Source organism: Lagopus muta, chromosome 3 (genome assembly GCF_023343835.1).
Source record: "Lagopus muta isolate bLagMut1 chromosome 3, bLagMut1 primary, whole genome shotgun sequence".
Lineage (NCBI taxonomy): Eukaryota > Metazoa > Chordata > Aves > Galliformes > Phasianidae > Lagopus > Lagopus muta.
The window spans coordinates 48,799,544-48,816,541 of NC_064435.1; the positions used below are offsets into that span (position 1 = coordinate 48,799,544).

The window sequence follows — 16,998 nt, forward strand, 5'->3', positions numbered from 1 at the left end:
GCTTGATTAAGGTTCTCCCAACTGTTTGTGCCCCCAGTACAAGTGTGTACATTTTGTAAACTGCACGTCATATCGATGTGGACTGTGCAGTCAAAATCAGGTTGTGTGCTTCAATGCTATGCAAGTTGCATGTATTATGGGAAACATAACTATATTATTGTAAGTAACTCTACCTTATTGTAAGTTATGTGAATTATTAGTCCCATGAAAATAAGTAAGTGCTACATATGCTTGGTTTGAGCTGTTTATGTTTTATGGGTACCATCCATCAGAGACACAGAAACCATACGAATACTTCCAGCAGCTGTGGCTGCCAAATTATGTAGAGCAAGTGAACATTGCTCAGTCTCTGTGAGTTCAAAGAGACTTAATAACAGTCATGCCTTATGGTCAGCCCAAGCATTACTCATTCTGCTTTGCCTGATGCGTATTTTGGATTTAAATACCCACTGACTTCTCTGCCAAAGCCAATAGTGGTATAACTACAGACTGTGTTGGCAGTATAGCAAGCCTTTTTGCTTGATATGTGCTGTGATTACAAAATAAGGTAGGGTTACATTAATAGTTTATTGTATGTCTGCAGCATAATTTGTAAACTTACTGTCTGATTATTTTATCTACTAGCAACTAAACTAATCTGTATTTATTGTTCAATCAGGATTTATTACTCAATGAATTTGAAATGGATGGCTAAGAGTCATCCTCTGCTTTTTGGCTTCTGCAGATTTATTTCTCTTCCTGTCTTGTTTTGATATGAATGCAGAGAGATGGTCTTGGAAAAGAAATAAACTCTGAAAATAAGACCTTCTTTCTGGAAAACCACAGAGGATTTACACAATGAAGATATCAACCATCTTACTACAACATTGACAAATACATAGACAGGCCAGGAATGACAATGCAATGCTATAATAGGATGAAAAGTAGTGCAATAATAGCAGGGTGGCAAAGTATTTGCTTGCAGCGAATGAGAATGAGCCCAAGTGCAGCAGCCACAGATGCAGAAACAAAGAAAGAGCTGCTTACCCTTGGGAGACCACAGGTAGGCAAGGATCTCCAGAAAGAGATACCCTCACCTCCACTGCCAACCATTAAATAAGGTCTGGGAAGGGGTGGATCCTGGCTCCACCCTTTCCAGTCACTCAGGGGCATTGCTCGCACCTGAGCTCCCCTTGGTTGGCCCTGTCTTCTCACCAGATTCTCAATCACTGGTTCAGGCCATTCCACTCATTTCCACTGACATGAATGCAGAGATAATAATGCTACACATTATGACAGTACTTTCTCAGTTTCAGTATTCGTATGCAACATGAGGGAGGAATTTATAAGGAGAATAAAGGAGAACTGTAGTATTATCAACTACTATAGGCTTTTCTGTCCTAAGTATCATCTCTCCTTAAATCAAATACTGTTAGCCATTGCTGATGTTCATACCCATTTCATGGAGATAAGTGCAAATAAAGCAGATGTGTGGTAGATTGTTTCTGAATTTTGACTTTCATTCTCTGAGCTTGTCAAAGGCAAAATAAGATATTCCACATTCTGTTGGGAGAGTGCTGTGTGTAATGGTGACATTAACTGAAATGATATTGGGATTATTTAAGCGTATCTTTAGTTATATTTTTCTTCAGACTAACTTCAGCAGTTTCCATATTTGCTCCCATTATTAGTAAGGTACGTGGGTAGTAGTGGATGTGGAAGAAGTTTTTGGGGGGATTCAGCCTTATGCCTTGTCATAGCTGATAAAATGACAGCAGGCCAATTCTTATGCGTACTTAAATCTAAGTGCTGGCTCCATTCCACCTCGTTAAGCTTCAGTCTATTGCATCGTTGCTTTTGGCTTCTGTCATCATGGTCCATCACTAGTTCTGCCTGCCAAAATATGTGTCTTAATCCCTCTTAGCTGGCCTGGCTTTTAAATTTATGTTATCATTGGTTTCTTTGTATTTTAATCCTTCTTTGCTTTGCAGAGAGGACTAGTTTTGCCTCCATTTTAAGGTCTTTGCATTGTCTTTGTATCCTCTCCCACTGCAGTCTTTGCAATGCAGGTCTTTGGTGTCTTGTCCTCCCACTCTTTCTTCTCTTCTGTCTTTTGCTCTGCCGTCTTTCTGGCTAAGAGATTCCCATATTCTCAAACCATATATTTTCTCTCAGTGTTCTCCCAGGCAGCCCACTGAGGTACAGTTTTGCATCTGTTCTGGGAATTCTCTATAAACATACATAAAAATATTCCTCAAGCTCTTCTTAAAAATTCTCCTTTCAAAATTCTTGGCAGTAAATAAGCCATGTATGCTGGGATCCTTCACCAACATATTCCTTTGTATCCATCTGCGTGCTTTTATCTAGTAATCTCTTTTATTCCTCTTTGGCAGAAAAATCCACATTTCTGTTCTGTATTTGTATCGTATCTTGCAAAAACAGTCGAGGCCCACATATAGAGTATCAAAACAGTGTGGTAAAATAAATCATATACTATAATATTGATAAGCCTAAATTTTTATTACTTCCTCTGTTTTTACTGGACTCCAACGCCCTGTGAAATAAATCAGTAAACATCACGTCAATATATTTACTTAAAACTAGTGGCAGGGTTAGGAGATTCCAGGATGGTGTATTTGTGCTAGTTCCTATGGAAGAAAAACTTATCAGCTCAAATCAAAATACAAGAATACTTGCTTTGTGAGTTACCTTCACACAGTTAAATCAGCTTCAACAGTTTAGACCTTCAAATAACTATGGCCTTCAAACCGTGCTTGGCTTTGTTTTTGTTTGAAATCTGTGCTGTAATTATGAGGCTCTTCTGACATTTGCTTTGAGTTACTGCCAAGTATTGGATAGAAAAATCCCTTTTAAAAAAATACAAGTCTTCTGAAGCAAAATTCTGAGGCAAGATTGTAGCTTCTAATATCAGTGGAATGTATACATTTTGTATAAATTTTAACAGAAAACCAAAGGATTTCATCTGGAAATGGGAGGACCTTCTAGATTTGTTTGCTGTCTAAACAAGATTTTCCACGGTAGAATTACTTTTTCCTTCCTTCGTTTGCTTTAAATCATACTCCAACTGTTTGTCATTAATAACACAAATAACCTCCCCTACAAGTTTTGTTTACAAATTTGGTTCTTGTAGTGAAATCATTTAATGAATCTTCAGTTCCAAATGACTTTTCCTGCTTTCAGCACAACCCAATTTATCTGCTATGCATCTGCTATATTTTATAGCCCTTATTTGGGTTATATCTTTCAGATCTCTTTGAGCTAGTGTGACCTCAGAGTCTACAGACTGTATTTTCCAAACTACATTATCCCTATAAGACACAATTACTCCTGTTTTTCCTTGTGATTTAGACTGATGTTATGTTTTCTCCTACACCTATCACTTTTCACATTTGCTACTGTGGGAAGGAATACACATTCTTTAATAGCGCATCACAAATTTCCATGTCTTTAGATAGTTTCCCCCTGCATCTTTGAAGCTGTGATTCTCAACTCTCACTTGTTAGTACTTGCTGGGGGACAGTAAGACAGAAAATAACATAAAATCCAAATGACATTTTTTATACCCAGCTAGTATTTGTCACAGGACACTTCTGCCTGCCTTAAATGAGGCCGGTGAAAACATATTGTATGGTTTGTAAGGCAAATATATCCATACTATGATACCCTGTGTTTACTGTTTACAAACACAAGTAACTTTCTCAGTCCAGCATGGCTTTTTAGAGATGTGTTCACAAACTCTACCACTTCTGTTACAAATGCCACATCCACCGTAGCAGTTGAACCCACTGAGCTTGTGCAGGATGTGTTATCATTCAAAGCATAAATTTTATTAAGTTCTTGTTCTTTTTTTTTTTTTTCTTTTTTTTTTTTTCCCTTTAATGTCTGGTGAAGATTGTAGTTAACCAGGAAAATTCCCATCTGTCTTTCAGTGTTGAGCTTTTAACAGTGATGCAAAGCAATGAAGACAGAGAAAGCCACCAAGTACAAAATCTAGAAAAGAAAAATTACTTCAGAAGCAGTCTTCTGAGAACAACTGAGAGCAGACAGTTGCCTCTGAAAGGAACTTTAGGGCTAGAGAAAGGTTCTGCTAAATCTGATCTACTGGGTATCAGAGAACTGTATTTCAGACAAGATTCAAAACAGTAAAGATAAAGGAGTAGTAAAGACATTGCCTTTTCTGTTGTGGTAATCTTGGATCTACAAAAACAACGCAGCTGACAAACCATATTCTTCAATAGTATAACATAGAACATGGGCATGTAGAAGTTTACCCTTGATTGACAGGAATAGAGATTGTGAACAGAACAGACATCTCTTCGCAAGTGAAGCAAAAATAGACTTAGATGCACCCACTGTGTTTGTACCCACTTATGACACTGATGTCTCTCTTACTGCTGAAGAGCGCCCTTTCCCATCAGTCCTGATAGCTTTTAGTCTTGTCAAGACTGCTACATCTTTCTGGGGAAAGGTGCTAACCTTTATTGTGTTTGAGCTAGGGATATTATTTTCACTGTTGCAGCCACCTATATAGAATCATGGAATGGTTTGGGTTGGAAGGGACCTCAAAGATCATCTAGTTCAACACCCATAGATTTACATATGAATATATAAATCTGAGAATGAGCTGTCTGTGTCTACACCAAACGACTGAGCTTAGTCTGAAAGAATTTCCTATTAAATGTATTTAAGTAATAATTAAACTTGTTCTCCATTGGCTATGAAATTAATCATTTATACCTTTATGTTTGTAATGGGATATGCTGACTTCAGACTGACATTTGTTCTATGATTAACTCTAGTGACAATAATAGTAACACTCTTCATTTATGAACTTCTGCTTTCCAGTAGCATAGCAGTAGAATATGACCAACTATAAATGCTATAGGAATTTGTAGGAAATAGCTGTTGATAAAAGGTTATAGACCATATAAAAGCCATATTGGAAGAAGGGAAGGGAAGGGAAGGGAAGGGAAGGGAAGGGAAGGGAAGGGAAGGGAAGGGAAGGGAAGGGAAGGGAAGGGAAGGGAAGGGAAGGGAAGGGAAGGGAAGGGAAGGGAAGGGAAGGGAAGGAACAGTGGAGGAGGAGTTTGCATTATTTCAGTTTGTGCTTCTCTTTTGGCAGCTTCTGCTCAACTCACTCAAAGATTAGTGCTCAGTGAAATCCATGGGGACTGAGGCCCAATAGATGGATATTTATAATGTGGAAAGATCCTAGACCCACTTGTCATCATGACAAGCTCTGAACAGGCCACATATATTGGCTGACACGTATGCATGAGAAAGATTTCCCTGTCACCTTGCATGGATGTGGATGTCTATGAAATCTCAGTCATTGAGATGGTAGAGGTACTGGTTTTTGTACATTATGACTTCTAATACAACAATCACTGTTTTCTCAAAAGAATCAATAATGAAATTCTGCTGGTCTTTTCATTTTTTTTTTTTTTCTTTTTTCTTTCTTTCTTTCTAATTTTTCCTCTTCTGAAGGAGAAAGAGATGCAGAGGATGAGACTTCCATCTTAGAAAGTCTTTGACATAAGTGTTGTCACAAGAGATTATTATTTTTCTCTCCAGCAGCAAAGCATTACTTAAGCCAGGAATATGAGAGATTTAATTGTTGGTGCCAACAATCATGCTTGCTCTGCTGATTGATATGTAACTTGCCATTGTTGCTGAGGACATAGAGACCTGCTTTGACCAAGCACAGTTTTCATGACTGATATTATCCAAGAATGTACAGCTGGAATTGGATCAGTTTGGATTCCCAGCAATAGACACTTTACATAAGCCAACACATGGATGAAAAATTACTGGTGTTGTACAGAAATATTTTGAGTTTGCTTGCACATATTTGCATTGTTTAATGACTGTTTATGTAAGGACAAATGCAAATGAGCATACCCTGTGTAATTAATCTAGGCACCACTTGACATTTGAGTTCAAGACTAGCTCATTAAGACACCAACTGGCATTGTTTGTAGCCATTCTTTCTCCAAGTATCTCCCAAATATATGTTAAAAATATAATAAAATAATAAGACTGTTGTCAGTATCAAAATATAAGATTAGAAAAATATTTCAGTACTAATACACTGGAAAGATGGTTTTGAAGTTAGCAGTATTATAGGGATGGCCTTTTCTGCACTTATCACTTGTCACAATTTAGAAATAACAGCCTGTAGAAATGAAAAATGGCTATTTCAGGTGGTGGATGAATGTTAGTCCATCACAAGTTTTACCCTTTTTAGAGACAGTAACACTAGTATTCCATGAGTGTAACGAACACTAAGAGCCCATCAAGCTATTTTTCTAGGATACATGCTAAGAGGAAAGATATGCTCTACTGCATTTACGAGTATGTGTTACTTCAGTGGTACAGTATTTTGGTTTAGTATTTTACCAAGTGTCACCTTGGCTAACAAGTTGTATTCTTTCTCTAAAAATCCTGAGTTAGGATTTGTCCCCCTACATAACAGTTCTAAAAAGAAGTTGTGTAAAACTCACCTGTTTGATAGTTCTTTACTGCCTAGAACTACCTAGTACTACAGCACTACCCCCTTATTTTACTTGCACATATCCAGAAGCTTCTTCTAAGGGAGTCACTTCCAAATGATGACTCCCTTAAGAATAACCACAAGGATTTTTTTGTAAACCCTCACCTTCTCCATTGCTTAAAGAAGTACAAAATATGATTATTCCATAGTTATGGCACGAAGTTTGACATTAGATAAGAGTTTATTTTTCAAGACTTACAAGAAATAGTTTTCCTGGTCCTCAAATATTACCACCTACTTCATCTTCCCCATGCCCATGAACAAGTTCCATTGGAAATTCTTTGCTCGGAGTGGTGAGGTGCTGGCACAGCTGCCCAGAGAAGCTGTGGTGCCCTGGAGGCACACAAGGCCAGGTTGGATGGGGCCCTGGGCAGCTGCTGTGGGGGCAACCCTGCCCACGGCATGAGGTTGGAATGAGGTGATCTTTGAGGTCCTTTCCAACCTAGGCCACTCTACGATTCTATAATTCTTAATTGATTTAATCTAGATCTTTCTTATTCTCACGGGTTTTAGGAAAAGATTAAACCATTAGACTCAGGTGAAATTAACCTTTTGTTAACTACATTAGGTGGGAGAAAGTATCAGCCCTCAAGCAGTTGTAGAAATTGATTTTCTCAGCACCATGACATTTAAATAACACTGCTCCTGTTAGAGCAATTTTTTCGTAATGCAGCTGGTGGCATTCTTTTTTCTCACTGGGATTTTTTTTTGGCATGCTGTATTTCCTGTAATAAAAAAAACTGGTTCTGAATCTACAATGGGTGCTCTGAAAGTAATGCTTCCTATTTTATTCTGCTGGCCCACAGCAGCAGATGTGGATGCTGGTGGTATGGCAGTATAGATTGTACCTTCCCACCAATATTTCATTTTATTTGTTGCTTTGGGACAGACAACAGCAGAGGGGCAGTCCAACAAATCAACACGTGACAAGGAAGTGCGCATGAAGCAAAGGTGTGTCGCTGAATTCCTCCATGAGGAATTCATTAATGTTGCTGAATGTTATGGAGACCAAATAGTGGACGTGAGCACAGTGAGGCAGCAAGTAATGTGTTTCAGCAATGGCAACAGTGGCAATGTGTCACCTTCACTGGTGCAGATTTCTACAACTGTGGCATGCAGGCTGCTGCTATTTTTTTTCTTTTCATCTTATATTTTTCACTGGTGAAAACACATAGCTAAAAGTGGTGACTGTGTTAACAAATAGTGCTTTGTAGCGGAGAATTTACTTTATCAAATAGTATTATTATGCTCATTGTATTTGTTGTAATTCCCATGGTAATAAATAGGGGGCATTACTTTTGGAGCAACCTGCGTACTTTGTTGTAGAAATTGGAATCAGATCTCTATAACTTTATTCCCGGCCAGACAAGGATATAGGATTATAGCAATTTGTGTAGAGAGCCAACTTTTGCTACTGTTGTCCCAATATCCATTAGCTGTAATTGCCAAACTGATTGATGCACTTGACAAAACAAATGGACTACGTAGAGTATCAGCCAAAATTTTTGTAACCCGCAAGGTTATAGCAGAACTTTCACTCTGCCTATCTATCTCTTCCTGACTTTTCTTTGCCCTAAAAACACTCAGACTTAAACATAAGTTCAGCGTTAAATACATGGAAGAAGGGCTCAGTGGCGTGATGGGATAAATAATGCTGCTGCACCATTTCAGTACAAATGCATTGATGCATGTAATCAATGAGTTGATACTCAACTGGTTCAGCCCTCACTCTGAGCAGATTGAGTGGAAGCCAGCTCCAGTTTGGGCGCTCCGTAGCACTGGGCCTTACTGGAGATAACTTTTTGTTTATGTAAATTCTCTATCACTAAATCACAACCGTTTATCTTTAGATTGTTCAGAATCACAGAATTATAGAATAGAGTCATAAAATGATTTGAGTTGGAAGGGACCTTTAAAGATCCTTTAAAGTCTAACCCCCTTGCAATGAACAGTAACATCTACAGATAGATCCAGTTGCTCAGAGCCTTGTCCAGCTTGACCTGTGTAGGGTCAGCATAGTGACAATGTAACTTCTTTATCTGAATAAACTAATAACACATTTCCTGTGGGCATTTCCATTTTACTTTCCACACAGGAGTGGTAATATGAGTGACAGAACTGTTTATACTGAATAGTGCTTTGGCTTTATATAAATGCTCACAGTTTGGTTAAGGAAAAGCAATACTAACCTTAATTTCAGTAAGTGAGACTAAAAAAATGGAGTAGTTAAATCCACATCTGGTTGTAAGATGACAGTCAGGATGGGCATTTTCTTTCATTCTGTTCTATTCTATTCCATAGAATACCTATTGCAATGAAAGAAAATAATCTACATGATTTCCACTGCTTGCTTTTCAGTGACAGGTTAGAAAGAAAAACTAGAGATGTGGTTTGAAAGGTCTGAAAGCAGATGACAAGCCATCAAAGCTAATGGACCGGAAAATATAAAAGGACCAGGTGTCAGTGTGAGAGAATAGACTCATTCTGAAAGGGATCAGATGATGGCTGAAGAGGGAGGAGAGCGGCTATGAAAAAAAAACCAAACATCAAAATCAAAGAAAGTACTATTTGATAAAAACAGACTTAGGGAACACACCAGCTATAAGCCTGAAATTTGAACACAGATATGAAAGCAAAGAAATATGCTCTTAAGGGATTGGATGTATCGTGACTGTAGGAGTTGATTTTGTGAAGGATGAGTGGCAAAGATGGTAGGATGGAGAATACTGAGACTTTGGAGGAGAGGATGCAGTAATAGAATGGAAAGAGAAGAAGCAGATGCAGTTTGCTCAGAAACTCAGACAGAAGATGTAGAAGAGAGGAGCTTGATAGATCAAACAGTTGGGTTAGGGCTAAGAACAGGAAGCAAAGGAAAAATGGACAAACAGCTTTAAATAAACATGAAGTGATGGGATAAGCTGCTGTTACAGATGGTCTTCCTAAGGTTTGCAGAAGGTTCCTTGTCAGGTCACGAGAACACCAAAGCCCCTTATTTCTATGAAAGCAGGCCACATGTTGGAATGGTTTCATGTTAGATATTCAGTTTCATAAGCTGATATGAAAGAAAGTAGTTGTGCTGACATACTGCATCTGATTGCAGGAGGAGAAAAATCATGTGACATGTCATTCACTAGGTGGTATTTTGTATGGAAGAAGACAAAAACACATTGTTATTCAAAGATGGTGTCATAGAAATAATGTAAGAAATAATGTTTTGTGGGAACATGTTACATATATGCATGTGCACGTACTTGTTTAGTAGCATGGGATTTAGCAGCTCTGATGCTGAGTGGAGAAAATGTCAACACTTCTGTGGCTATATAACAAGATTCTTATTTCTGAGTTGTATGTGTATTTGAAATTAGATCCAAGGAACATAAATTCTTTTAGAAACCTTCATATAACAAATCTATCAACTGAGTTTGGTCAGAAAACCAGTGTCTGAGAAACAACTTCATAACTCCATAGAGGAAAGGTGCCTGTGCAAACACTCTGTAAGGAAAGTGAGAGCATCATATTAGCTGGTCTCTTCTTGCTGGAAGAGGCTTTGAAAGTTTCTTAATTGTTTGCTTTTGTAACTTCAGATATATTGCTTTCATTTTTCTTTTGCTCTGTTGTATTATCTATATGTTCCTCCCTGAGACTTTCAATGTTTGGTGATTTTTTTTTCCTCCTAATCATCTTTTATCTTATACTCTATAATTACTTCAAATATTCCAAGATAATACAGTTTTATCCACCAAAAATCGCATGTCCAGAACATGACAGCAACACGTGCAGCAGCAGAATCCAGTATAAGGCAGGACTTGTTCAGAAACACACAACTGTGCGATCTAATTCAGTCAGTTCCAAAGCTCCACACATTCCAGGCTCTGGATTTTGCAATGTAGTTTAGCCAACATCACTGCAAGAGCTTTGGTTGTGTACAGAAATAAACATCCATGGCACACTTTGCCACAGAAGCAGACAGCACAGTTACGTCGAGAAAATGAGAAAAAAATTCCTAGTAAGCTCTGAACAAAAAGAAATAGATGGCTTCTATTTATGTTCTGTACCAGAGAGGACAGATAACTCACATGCATTTAAAAAATGAAAACAATTTCTAGTGTCAGTATTCTTTGGCTGTGTCATTGTAATGCCTCTTAAAGACAAGGCCATTAATCCTACTTACAGTGAGTGATGGTTGTTTCACCTGTAAGAGTGAGGTCATTGATTTATGGAGGTAATAGCTGCATTTGGGAGCAGGATCTGAAGGAAGAAAGCTAAGATTTTTGCATAACGTGAACATACTGGTCTTCCTTCAGAACAGGATTTTTTAAATTCTGGTGCTAACACTATTTGTGGAGGCCATTAGTTCCAGCTGAAAAGCAGGACTGATGGTGAAGGAGAAGATAGGAAAAAGGGTGGAGAAGGGAATCAGATGTCAGAATACAAAATGATTTAGATTGTGAACAGGTGCTAACATAACGTTAGTTCCAAGATAATATAACAATCTGATTTTAGTTAACGAATACAGGAATTTGTGGAAAACATTTTTATATAAAAACTAGTAGCAACATGCCTTACTGTTCATTTCAGTCTAAATCCTTATGAGTCAGAACTAAAAGATGCATAATTAATAATGCCTCTTTCAAGTGAATGACCAAGTTTTTATGAGGAAGGCTGGCATTTTGTATTGTCCAGAGAGGACTCTGGCCAAACACTGACAACCTCTTTCCTGAAGCGGCATAATTACAATGATAAAAGATACAGCTGAACATCATTTACAATGTAAGATTGATATCATCATTGGAATCTGTAGATTTAAAGAGAGCAAAGTATTTTCTCTTTCTTTGAAAAAAACATGCAGTGAGGTTACCATTTCTCATAATCCCCCCTTTAGATACCCCAAACCACCATTACAGTTTGGGATCTATACAAAACTTCAAATGGTTCAATTCATCTCTATTATCAAAGAGATAAAAGAAGAGATACTAACATCTATTTTTTATACATTGTCATTAGCCAGATGTTACTCTCTAATGTAAAAGGCATGAGAATGGGATATCATCTAATTAAAGATTTTACTTAAAGTATGTAGATGAGGTGAAATCATATTGTCAAAGCAGTGAGCTGTTGATTGGGACTTAAGTACCGTGGGAAATATCACTGTTCCTAATGGTTTATGATATCTAAAGTCAAAATGAGGCACAGCTGCCTAAATTTGCCTCAGGACTAAGATGCTGAATAGGACTAGGCTGTTAAATTCTTGCTTTAATCTAGTATCTGGATTTTGAGGCCCATTAACAGTTTTTGAAATGCATGTACACAGAATGTCATTATTAGCAGTTTTGGAGGACAATGCCTCATAAAAAAAAAAAAAAAAAGTCAGTGAGAGAACTGTAATGTTATCTTGTTTGATCTTAAAAACGCCAAATGTGGTGTTTATTTCTGTGCCTATAATGGTTACAGTTGCAGTGATCGCTTGTGTAGGACAAGCAAAGGCAATGACAGAGCCTTTTCCTAGGATGCAAGCACTCTAGAACAAGATGATTAAATAAAGAAGACTAACTTACCCCTTCAGATGACTGACAACAACTCAAAACAAGAACAGTCTCAATGAGGTGTAACTCCTTTGGCTTCTAACCCATAAATGAGAGAGGAAGAATGGCTCTAGCTTCCACCCCTTCCAGTCACTCAGGTGCATTACTTGCACCTGAGCTCCCTGTGTTAGCCACACCTAGTGCTCAACCATTGCTTCAGGCTGTGTCCTGGCGTTTCCACTGCAGCTCGTTATGTTGATTCTTGCCTGGTGTGCAAAGCTCTCCCATCATGATCCTTTACCCCAGTGATGCAGAGCAGTCACTTCTCATGGTGCTGGAGCTGTGGCTTCAGTTGTAATGTGAGGCTGTCTTGTACTGACATCTGTGTTAGTAACAGTGCTTTCAAGTAACAATTTGCTGGTTTGTTTTACAAGCTGTTTTACGTCAAGACACAGGACAAAGACCAACAATAAAAGAGAAGAGCCATAGACAAAAGTTGGTTGGTAGAAACAGGCAAGTGTTTTTTATTTCGTGTGGCACAGCATTAGGCAGACAACCCAAGAAACAGTTTCTAACAAAAACCAAGACTATTGCTCCCAGGAACCATCCCCCAAACAAGGGTCTACTGCCAGCAGCGGCACTGAGATGTCCTTGCCTGTCCACTCTAATCTCCTCATATTTTGCACATGCTTAGGCTGTATCTTAGCTGTGAGCATCCTTTCTAAGGACACTACCTTTTAAAGATACAATATCTTTAGACAGCATACATACTGTGCAGTATCACCAAAGTACAATCTCCTCAAGCCATGCTAAAATATAATGCTATCTCTGGAGAGAAGGCTTTGCAACCACCTCACCTCTCTCTGAGGTAATACAATGCTGTTTCTCAGCTGACAACATAAGGGACACCTGAGGGAAGATCAATATGGCTTCAGAGTCTACTTTTAAACTCCTGATGCAGTAGTGAGAACCTGGAAGGAAGTCTGCCGGGAAGCTGCGTGAGCACCTCTTCCACCTATGGCTGCCGCAGGACGCTAGCAACACCAGAAAGCTGAGCCTACCTTCACCAAAGAGGGCAAGGACATACTCATCTCTAAATATAAAAGACAAGTGGGGAGAGAGGTCAGCCGAAGATCATAACATACCGTAACCTTTGCATTACTCATCAGGCAAGAGGTAAGAAAAGCAGTATAGGAAGTTACACAGTTCGCACTCTGGATTAAAGGCATGAAGAATGGCTGGTGGAAGGAAGACGTTTTAGAGACTGAGGGCAAAGCTTCTGAAGCCTTGGGATATAATTTTTAATTATTATCTACAGATTATTCTCTCTATATATATACTATTTTTTCTTTTTAAATTAAGAAAATAAACATTTATTAACAAGTCACTGGGTCAAGCCTTGCCCTTGACTGAAGCCAAATCCATTGACTTCAGTGAGAGGGAGCCCCATGTAAACAATGAAGGGCAAATGTGGCCCTTTATGTCCTGAAAAGTCTGCTTGTATCTATTTCTTTCAATCCTGCAAGGAGATACAGATTGAAGGGTGAATTATTCGTCAAGAACTTCTCTTGAATTATCAGGGGAGTGTCAATGAGATGTGGCAAAAGAGCAAGGAAAAGGAATAGAAAATTAATAATGCTTTGAAGAGAGAATTTAATCCATGTTTCGGAGTAAAAATGCCAGAAGAGAAGGGCTACAGGCCTTTACTTTCTAAGCAACCAAAAAATCCTTCATTAAGCCTCAGTGGAACAGTACACAACTACAGAAAACAGGAGAAACCAAATGCTTCTTTTCCTTTGAAACATCATTTACCCAAAGGTAAACAAGGTCATCCCTTTGGGTCCCCTGCAACTCCAACTGTCGGCACAGTGCAGTCTCAGCCTCTGAAGACAAAATGTGTCTACTGTGCAGATGTGTAAAACCTGTGGTGCCTTACAAATGCAACTCAAATTTTGAATATAAGAAACACTAGGTTCTTTTAGACACAGAACAATACAATTTTGGATGCATTTACCACTTTTATTTCACTATGCAGAAACATACATTCACCATGTGTTGTGATGCAGCTGACAGTGTAATGGACTCTATCCCTTCAGTGGGTATTATAGCTGAACACTAACAAGTTTTCAGTGGACGTTCTGTACAGGTTAAGGCTTGACTCTGAACTAGATAGTAAATGCTGACCAGATTCTCAAACAGATTTTTTCTTTTCCTCTGAGAACAAAAAGGGAAATCAATAGAAAACCATTGTGGTTACTTTAGATTAATAACTTTCTAATGCTGCAAACTAAGTAAAATACAGATTTTTTTTCCCAAAATAACTACATATAATTTACAAGGTTAGGATCTGTGAAGGGTGACCAGAAGCTGACTCTGAACAATGCTGACAAAAATCGTTAAAGTTAATAAGCTAAAATAATTACTACCTCATAAGGTATTCAGTCAGGTATACAAAGCACACTTTGTAAGCATTTAAATATTTTGATAAGAGTAAAGATTTGTCATTGTTTATCGGGCAGTAATAAAACAAGATGAAACAAATATAAGATTCAAGTTGTTTACTGAATAAACTGTGTTATTGGCACATCTAATGTGTGGTAAAACATTATACACAGTACCTATAGAGCTTCTAGTATTTTGGGGGTAATCTTCATTTACAATATCCGTAAACAAAAGGCTTGCCACCTAACAAATTTTAATCTGTTTAGACTTTCATAAACTGTGAAAGGCATGAACTGTTTATGTGTTACATGAGATCACTGTTTATATTGTTTATGAACGTGCAGGTATAGCTGAAAACTTAGATACTTTAAGAAAATTAAAAATGCTGCTTTTCTGTAATTTTATCGTTGCTTCATGCAATATAACTGCTGCTGATTCAGATTGCTTTCTAGGGGAAGAAATCTCTGCCAGTTTCTTTATTAACGGTCAAGATCAATTCTTCTGTACTGAAATTTTCCATACACAGATACAAGTCAGTCAGGTTGGAACTGAGACTCCATAGAGGCTCTTGTATTCCTATGGGTGAGCATGTCTGGATTCATATGCAATCTAGATTATTCCTGCAGGAGAGAGAATTGCGTTAATTATTTGCAACAACTGCTATCTTACAAAAGAGATTTAGTCCAACTGTTTGCACAAAAACAGTATCATCTCAGTATAAGCAACTTGGCCCAAATCCAAAGTCCAGCGATGCCAGTGGAAAGAATTAGTGACATCAATGGACTTTAGCTGAGCCACTTTACATTTTCTCTTCATCAATTAGCAAGAATCACAGCTACTCACTCCTCAGTGATTGGTTCCATCTTCCAAAATAAATAACAAAAGGTGCTGTGCATCATATTCTGTTAATTCCACCAAATGCTAGGGAACATATACGGTTTTAAGAATAAAATGCTGCTACAGATTTAAATAAAGTAGACAAGCAGCTTTTTTTTCTTTCTTCTGCATACAGCATTCAAAGCAATTTGCGCAATGGTGCCAGCATTAGCAGCTTTTATGTAGCAGGTTAGTATGCATGACATATTTCTGCACATAGAGTAAATACAGGAATATTAAGATGTCTGTTTAGCCAACCACAACTGGAGAGCATGCCTTTATGGGGAAAAAAAAAAAAGAAAAAAAAGCTTGACACAAGAAAGCTGCATCATCTTCTCATCCTGATAAACAATGCTGCTTTAAAACATAATGTGTCCTCTGAAATACAAGAAAGCCAAGACATCCAAATGCTGACACACTGAGCTCACTGGGTTTGAAACAAAAATCGAAAGCAGGTTAGGCCATATCTTTGCAAGTTTGGAATAAAGCTTAACTTGTAACATATCTGCACAGAACATTGAAAAAGCAGCTACAGGTTTTAACCTTGGCATTTTTTAAACAAAATGCATACCTTTAAGAACAACAGTTTATTCTTAAATGACACAGAAGCAGACAACAGGTTTTTTTGACTTCAGGATTAGCATGGACAGTGAGAAATTTGCAGAGAGCCAACAAAAGCAAATGAGTAGTTTCTGTTTCTCCAGCTGGCACTATTTAAATGAAGACAGTCAGAGCTGAATGGGCTTTGCATTCAAATATCAAAACTGATAAACAACACAAATGCAAATTGCAAATGCCAGAGAGAGAAAGTGAAGTTAGAGGTGAATTATTGTAGGAAAACAACCTTTGCAACATGCCAGCCCAGTAAATGCCTATGAAAATCATCTAGTCTTCTTACCTGTGGTCAATCCTCCCCATCTTCTGGTGTGATTTCTGTCTCTTTATGTACCACTACTTTGGTCACTGACATGTCAGGGTGCTGCTCTTTGGCTTCTTTAATTGCCTGAGCCAGCGCCTATCCCAAGGAAACCACAGAAGGGCAAAAACAAAAAGGAGGTGGAACATGCATGATCAGTAGCAAGGTGGAGAGATTCATGAGATATTACACAATTTACAAATGAGGAAAATGATTAAAATATGAAATATACTATCACTGATTTAACTACTAGTTCAGTTTAATTTAACGCATGTCAGTTTGAACAGTGTCTTTTAAACCAATGTTTAATAATGTTCTGTTTGGCAGTCTTCAAGGTAGCCTTGAACAGCTTAGAGATTTTACCTGATCATGATCAATATCTGCATCTCCTGTGATGACTATTCGTTTTTCAATTCTTGTCTCTGAGATGCCTCCTTTCACAGTCTAAATGAGATTGATAAATACATATCAGTAACTGGCTTTAAAGAGTGATGCAACCCATTTGGAGGATGATCACAAATCCAGATGTGGCTGAATTGAACAAACTCTAGACACACAGAGTGGATAACCCTGTACTGCAATTGGAGCTTGCTCTGAATGGGGGGTTGGACCTCTCCAGAATTCCTTCCAACAAAGACGACATTGTGATTTTAACCAACATGTACACATCAAGAAAGATTTTGCAAGTG

General features: G+C 38.0%; 1 protein-coding gene and 1 long non-coding RNA gene across 26 annotated transcripts in view; both read right to left on the minus strand.

The window, feature by feature from the left end:
• Positions 1 to 787: 787 nt before the first annotated feature.
• Positions 788 to 12,209, minus strand: LOC125690837 (uncharacterized). Its single transcript, XR_007375808.1, has 3 exons — positions 12,109 to 12,209; positions 8,743 to 8,859; positions 788 to 2,533 (listed from the first exon to the last, which is right to left on the minus strand). It is a non-coding gene; the product is annotated as an uncharacterized LOC125690837 (long non-coding RNA).
• A 362-nt stretch (positions 12,210 to 12,571) lies between these two features.
• Positions 12,572 to 16,998, minus strand: part of EPB41L3 (erythrocyte membrane protein band 4.1 like 3) — a 136,371-nt gene continuing 131,944 nt past the window's right edge. For 24 of the 25 annotated variants that reach the window (XM_048939193.1, XM_048939184.1, XM_048939183.1 and 21 more), the window contains 3 exons: positions 16,673 to 16,753; positions 16,292 to 16,408; positions 12,572 to 15,137 (listed from right to left, as the gene is read on the minus strand). In XM_048939193.1, the coding sequence (XP_048795150.1) occupies positions 16,298 to 16,408; positions 16,673 to 16,753 (192 nt within the window). In that variant the 3' untranslated portion in view covers positions 12,572 to 15,137; positions 16,292 to 16,297. The remainder of the gene's footprint in view (positions 15,138 to 16,291; positions 16,409 to 16,672; positions 16,754 to 16,998) is intronic. The other variant, XM_048939191.1, reaches the window with a different exon arrangement.